Source organism: Glycine soja, chromosome 12, assembly GCF_004193775.1.
Source record: "Glycine soja cultivar W05 chromosome 12, ASM419377v2, whole genome shotgun sequence".
Taxonomy (NCBI): Eukaryota; Viridiplantae; Streptophyta; class Magnoliopsida; order Fabales; family Fabaceae; genus Glycine; species Glycine soja.
The window spans coordinates 18669638-18677125 of record NC_041013.1 but is presented as its reverse complement, the minus strand read 5'-3'; the positions used below and the strand labels follow the sequence as shown (position 1 = coordinate 18677125).

General features: G+C 33.2%; 1 protein-coding gene across 1 annotated transcript; it reads left to right on the top strand.

Annotated features, from left to right (window-relative positions):
• The first annotated feature begins 532 nt into the window (after positions 1–532).
• Positions 533–6487, top strand: LOC114378849 (G-type lectin S-receptor-like serine/threonine-protein kinase At4g27290). Its single transcript, XM_028337448.1, has 10 exons — positions 533–571; positions 652–708; positions 931–1052; positions 2215–3572; positions 4642–4746; positions 4850–5007; positions 5088–5298; positions 5420–5657; positions 5737–5887; positions 5973–6487. Exons 1-10 carry the CDS (start codon positions 533–535, stop codon positions 6279–6281), a joined length of 2748 nt encoding a protein of 915 aa, XP_028193249.1. The 3' UTR covers positions 6282–6487.
• The last annotated feature ends 1001 nt before the right edge of the window (positions 6488–7488 follow it).

Sequence of the window (7488 nt, the reverse complement as noted above, 5' to 3'; positions counted from 1 at the left end):
TTAAAAGGATTTGATATGGGAGGATATTCTAGTATTTTAGTTAAATTTTGCATTTTGTTGATTAACAATCAAATTATAATTTAGTAACAATAGAATGTGATTTTCCATTTGTTAGGTTGAATTCGATATCCCTGAAGCAAGGAAAGTGTCGATGACACTATGCGAAAAGTACGACATTAGCAAGGAGAAGTGGGCCCAATTTTGTCAGACCCGCAGAGACTCTTCGTGGGAGGTAAGCTTGTGATTGTTTTAAACTTTAAATTTACTTACTACTATACATTGTATGATAACTTTCAATAACGTTTAATTTTTACAAGATGTGCGAAAAAAGGCACAGGCTATCCTGAAACAAAACAATGCTCCTCACGTGTTGTCTCGTGGGGGTTATGAGTTTTTGTTGATGGAGGAGAAGAAAAAGAAAAAACTGGAAGAATCTTCTCAATCGGGAAGCACTGACACCATGATTGATCTTCCATCTCCCATCAAACGAATCGCGAAGTGGAAGATGGCCTGCACCAAGAAAACTGGGTAAATGACGTTTGAGGCAGCAAAAGAAATTGCTGACAAGATTGTAAGTCACTTTCAATTGTTAATTGCAATCATTTATGTTTATTGTGTGATTGAGTAAATCAATAAATGTGTACCTTATAGGATTCGTTGGAGGAGCAGGCCTCACAGGGTTCCTTTGTCGCCCATCGACGTCAGGATGTACTGACTGTTGCCATTGGACGACCATAACACCCTGTTGTGTGCATGCTGCTGGAGCCGGTGTCACGATTAAGCAATACTTTGGACCGGCTCCAAGGATCTTTGGCACATCTTTGTCCATGGCTCCCAAAGACCTCGAGTAGCTGACGCAAAAAATTAGGGACCAACTGGAGGAGACGATCACAAAAAAAGTGACTCGACAACTAATATTATCCTTCATAGGTACTTGCATTGCCTCCTGAGCCTGAGGTTGGTCCATCAGCTACTCGTGTCAAAACAAAGGAGAGATGTGTTGATCCATTAGGGAACGATCCAGACATAGGTGACTCAGAAAAATACGGGTTGTACGTCAAAGAAAATCCTTCCTGCCTAATTGCCCTATGAAGACTTTATGAGGGGTCCACAACCGTTCACAACATTCCTTTGCTTCATGATAAAGTCAAGGTTGGTGTTGAGGAGGTTAGAGATGCAGATGCTTCCATTCCTATACCCACTAAAGAGGTTAAGTTAGTGGGGGTAGACACTTAATATCTTCCTTACTTGGCCGACATATCTTGTCAAGCGTTTATTAGAACAGGTGTCTTCATTTATTAACATCGGTTTTGATAAAAACTGATGTTGATATAAAGATATATAACTTTTTTTTTATAATTCTTATTATATAACATCGGTTATTTAAATAATCAATGTTATAATTTTATATTAACATCAATTTTGGAAAATCGATGTTAACGAGAATACTTTCAACATTGGTATTTCGACATCAGACATTAACCGATATTGAAATTTCATAATAATCGATGTTGAAACCCTATTTTTTAGTAATATAAAGTAGAAAATCAAGTTGTTGATTCCCTAATAAAACTTTGGACATATTATTGGGCACAACTATTATATATAGATGTAATAATGAAATACACCATAAATTAAAATGTTTAAGATAACTTTTGGTTATCATGTCATAGGTTTTACATATCCACTTAATTGATGATTAATATCTAAAAATTTGGTAATTTGGCTGATAATCTAACTGATTATCCACAAGACTCGATTTTAAGATTTTAAGACTTTATTGAAGTTAATCAAAATGCAGTTTTACTTCGACTAAGATAGTGTTAACTTTGAGTTTAGTATATATTTTATTATTATTATTATGTTCTTTTTATATTTAAATTTATTGTAATTAATGCACAAATATTTTGCATCTGATCGTGTTTATGATATTTTTTTTAGATAGTGTTTATGATATATTTTCTGAAAATGAAAAATGGAAGTTACATAATTTTTTCAATACACTATTAAAAAAGGACTCCGTCATTGACTTCTCACAGTCGTCTTATACAACAATTGGCGTTGTCATGGTATTACTCTACGAGCCATCCAGCGATTTTCCTTCTCATTCTATGTTATATGCTCAACCTTTTCCCCTGCAAAATCAAAAGCGCTACTAGCTGCTATTGGGAAAGGCCAAAAAATTATAGCATCCTTCTTGCTTATATAATCTAGTCTTTGGTTCCATTACATCACAATGTTACTTATTTGGTTCTTTTTATTCTCCTACATGACTAGAACTTCCACTTCAGTAGACCATTTAGCAGCGAGTCGATCAATCCGAGATAGTCAGATTTTGGTTTCAGCAGGTAATATTACGGCACTGGGTTTCTTCAGTCCCGGAAACTCAACAAGACGATACTTGGGTATATGGTTTAGAAAAGTACACCCTTTTACAGTGGTGTGGGTGGCTAACCGAAATACACCTCTTGAGAATGAATCAGGAGTCCTAAAACTCAACAAAAGAGGGATTCTTGAGCTTCTCAATGGCAAAAACAGCACCATTTGGTCATCATCAAGCAACAAATCAAGCAAAGCAGCGAAAAAACCAATTGCTCAACTCCGGGATTTGGGAAATTTGGTAGTGATAAATGGACCCAAGCGCAACACTAAGAAGCACAAAACCAATAACGGTGACATCTTGTGGCAGAGTTTTGATTATCCGGGTGATACATTGATGCCAGGAATGAAACTTGGATGGACCTTAGAGAATGGTCTAGAAAGGTCTCTGTCATCTTGGAAAAATTGGAGTGATCCTGCTGAGGGGGAATATACTCTAAAAGTTGACCGTAGAGGATATCCTCAAATAATTTTATTCAGGGGACCAGATATTAAAAGGAGACTAGGTTCATGGAATGGCTTGCCTATAGTTGGATATCCAACTTCAACTCATCTAGTGTCGCAAAAATTTGTATTCCACGAAAAGGAGGTGTATTATGAGTACAAGGTTAAGGAGAAGGTTAATAGATCGGTCTTCAACTTATATAATCTGAACTCTTTTGGCACTGTGCGTGATTTGTTTTGGTCAACTCAAAACAGAAACCGGCGTGGATTCCAAATTTTGGAACAAAACCAATGCGAAGATTACGCCTTTTGCGGCGTAAATTCTATATGCAACTATATTGGTAAGAAAGCTACCTGTAAATGCGTGAAAGGATATTCTCCCAAGTCCCCTTCATGGAATTCGTCAACTTGGTCTCGCGGTTGTGTTCCTCCAATTCCAATGAATAAATCTAATTGCAAAAACAGTTATACAGAGGAATTCTGGAAGAACCAGCACATGAAATTTCCAGACACCTCTTCATCATTGTTTATTGAGACCATGGACTATACAGCTTGCAAAATAAGGTGTAGGGATAACTGTTCTTGTGTAGCATATGCAAATATAAGTACTGGTGGTGGAACTGGCTGTCTTCTCTGGTTTAATGAGCTGGTTGACTTGAGCTCTAATGGGGGACAAGACCTTTATACCAAAATCCCTGCTCCAGTACCCCCAAACAATAATACAATTGTCCATCCTGCTTCAGATCCAGGTACTCACTTTTACTTTCATTGATTTTTGTTTTCTTTGATTTTGTTTTCTTTTATTGTTTCGTTGTTTCTTTTTCCTCAGATTTCTTGTTAAATATTGCAATATTTTAAGAGAAGTGAGGGAAGCATAGTAAGGCTATGAGAGAGTTAGAGTTTTATAAACTTACAAGTTACCAGAGGAGTTTAAAATAGCCGAAAGTTTATAAGCTAAGAGATTAAAAGTATATAGTGAAATTAGTGATAAGCTAATTTCTAATGATTTACGGTCTTAAAATTTAGGAGAATATTTTTTGTAAAATAAGTTATAAGCTAATTTTTAATAACCTACCGTCTTAAAAATTAGGAGAACATATTTAAAATTTTATATTATAAATGAATGGTGAAGAATATACGCTGTTTTATTTTTATTATACACTTTCTTCTTTTTCACTAAAAAATTATAATTTATTTAAATAACTTATATTTTTAAAATTCATAAGTAAATTTTAATAATATTATTTTAAAAAGAATAATTATTTTTTTTTTATAATTTTTAATTATTATCAACCTTTTGTGTAGCGATCAAATATTATAATTAAAAAAAATAAACAACACAATAATGAATTACTGAAAAAAGGATAAAACAATCAAGTAAATTAATGAAGATTAAAAAAATAGTTAGTAACTTCTAATTACCTAAATGCTAGTTGAAGTATCTTCTAAAAATAAGTTAGAAATTGATAAAATATAGTCATGTATTTTACAAATGTATTATGATCATACTATTTTGATTATAACTTAATCAAACTAACTTTTAAGTTACTACAGTAACTTGGGAGACACAATCTTAAACAAACATTTTGGTATTGCAACTTTAAATGTCATGCATGCTCAAGTTGAAACGTTAAACGAAAGTCATTAGTGATGGATATTATTTGTTACATGGAGTTAATTTTCCAAATAAAATGCATTGCCTTTTTTACTCACTCGTTCTATAGAACAACGATTAGACACACTTAGCTTCCATCGATAAAACTGTTAAAGTAAGAGTGGTGAGTAATCTTGCTCTGCATCATTTTGATCATATTACAGCTGACCATAGAAACCTCAAGATAAAGACAGTAGCAATCACTGTTGGTGTGACTACTTTTGGATTAATAATCATATATGTGTGGATATGGATAATTAAAAATCCAGGTATGTATATGCATATTATTTAGCATCTATTACAAGAAATTAGGCACTAAAAAATGTGCATATTATGTGTCAATGTTTTTAGTCTTATTTTCCAACGTATCAGGGGCTGCAAGAAAATTTTACAAGCAGAATTTCAGAAAAGTAAAGAGAATGAAAGAGATTGATTTACCAACTTTCGATTTGTCAGTCTTAGCTAATGCGACTGAAAACTTTTCAAGCAAACACAAGCTTGGAGAAGGTGGCTTTGGACCAGTATACAAGGTGATAAAGAAAACTGGTATCCTGAACTTCTTCTATTTTCCTTTAAAACTTTCTAAATATAGCAGAAGATTATTTTTCAGGGAACATTGATAGATGGGAAAGTGATAGCTGTGAAAAGGCTTTCAAAGAAGTCCAAACAAGGGCTGGATGAGTTAAAAAATGAGGTGGCACTGATTGCCAAACTTCAGCACCGTAATCTTGTAAAGCTTCTTGGCTGCTGCATTGAAGGAGAAGAAAAAATGTTAATTTATGAATACATGCCCAACCTCAGCTTGGACTGCTTTCTTTTTGGTTGGACCCCTTACGATTTTATTCTAAACATCTTAGATAATCAGCATATTGCTTATTTGTAGCTTATACAATTACAGCGATTGCAACTGCTATTCCTGATAGTGTGTGCGTATTTGAATAGATGAAACCAAAAAGAAATTGCTAGATTGGCCTAAGCGTTTCAACATTATTAGCGGTATTACTCGAGGACTTGTTTATCTTCATCAAGACTCTAGGCTGAGAATTATTCATAGAGATCTAAAAACTAGCAATATTTTACTGGACGACAATTTGGATCCCAAAATATCAGACTTTGGCTTGGCTCGATCGTTTTTGGAAGATCAAGTTGAGGCAAACACAAATAGGGTGGCTGGAACATGGTTATTTTCCATCATATATGATTCGTTACTCTTGTTCTGTCAACTGTTGATTTTCTTACTATGAAATTTTTATTTTCAGTGGCTACATGCCTCCTGAGTATGCTGCGGGTGGGCGATTCTCAGTGAAATCAGATGTCTTTAGCTATGGAGTGATTGTACTAGAGATTGTAAGCGGGAAGAGAAACACAGAGTTTGCAAATTCTGAAAACTACAATAATATTCTTGGACATGTAAGCCTAGTTATCAAAATGTCTGGCTAGTTAGTATAACTTTCTTTATTTCCAACCTTCTAATTTACTTCTTATAACATCCTAGGCATGGACATTATGGACTGAAGATAGGGCACTGGAACTACTGGATGATGTGGTAGGAGAACAATGTAAGCCCTATGAAGTCATACGATGCATACAGGTAGGCCTATTATGTGTGCAACAAAGACCACAAGATAGGCCACACATGTCATCAGTTCTTTCAATGTTGAGTGGTGATAAATTGTTGCCAAAGCCAATGGCTCCTGGCTTTTACTCCGGAACAAATGTTACATCTGAAGCAACTTCTTCGTCGGCAAATCACAAACTGTGGTCGGTCAATGAAGCTTCTATCACAGAGTTAGATGCAAGATAGGATATGGAGGCAAGAAAATGTTATGTTTCACCTTCTAATGTGAGATATGTCAGTTATTTGACCATACTTAACTTGTGAAAGTGTTATTATGAGCTTCTGCTTTATCTAATTTGTTTCATTTATTCTAACGAATGTATTTGATATGTAAAGAGTTCTATAAAGACAAGCATTCTTAACTGAAATTTGCAACAGAATATGGATGTGAAGCTTGTCCAGCAGTTGACATAAAACAATTTAGATTCCTCTCAACTTGTTCCATGCATCACAGGGAAGCAAAAATGTGAGAAGCTTTATGTCACATATTAATACCGTTGCTACCTATTTGAACATGCCTACCAAATCTGCTGGAAATCATATCCATTTTCAAATTATGTTCTATTGATAATATTGTCAAAGAAATGCAAACTAATACTCATTTCCAAACATGCTTTTACATCCTTTTGTTAAGGCCAATAAACATTAGACCTGGCATAAGCTTGTTGCTTAAGCCACATTGTGTTAATCTCTGTTTGCCTCAAACTGTCAGTTACCTTCAGAAATATAAGAAATTTTATTGAAAACTGAGGTTTGAGGTTGAGTAAAAAAATAAAGCTAAAATATGTTTGTAATTTCTAATAAATATTAAATTTTGTGTTTACTACCTAGTAAATTTTTTCTTCTTTTTTATTACACAATAAAAATTTTGTTTAGTCTTCAACCTTTTTTTTACCCATGATAAATTAATAAATTTTATTTTTTGTTCCCTAATAATAACAAATGAGAAAAAAAGATATAAAAAAATAAATACAAAATTCAATAATATATCAAGAACAAAAAAATGTTAAAAAATAAAAATAAATTATTATTTCATTAGAAACATAATGAAAAAAATTATAAAAATAAACATAAAATTTAAATATTTATTATGGATCGAAAATATATTTTAACCATAAAATAAAATAATGAAAATTGAGGAAAAGTAGGCAAGCCATATTAGCTTTTGGTTTAGTTCACATACCAATTATGTATCAAATAAGAATGCTTTTTCAGTCAATGCAAAGCATTAATATATCAATAATATTTAAGTTCATATTATTGTAAAAAATTCTATTGGTTTACGAATAGTGATATTATATAACGTCATGTGTTGAACAGGTATATAATTAACCACCATACCCTTATGTTTTCAAATTAGGTGAATTTGCAATTAGATTAATGTTTTGGAAGT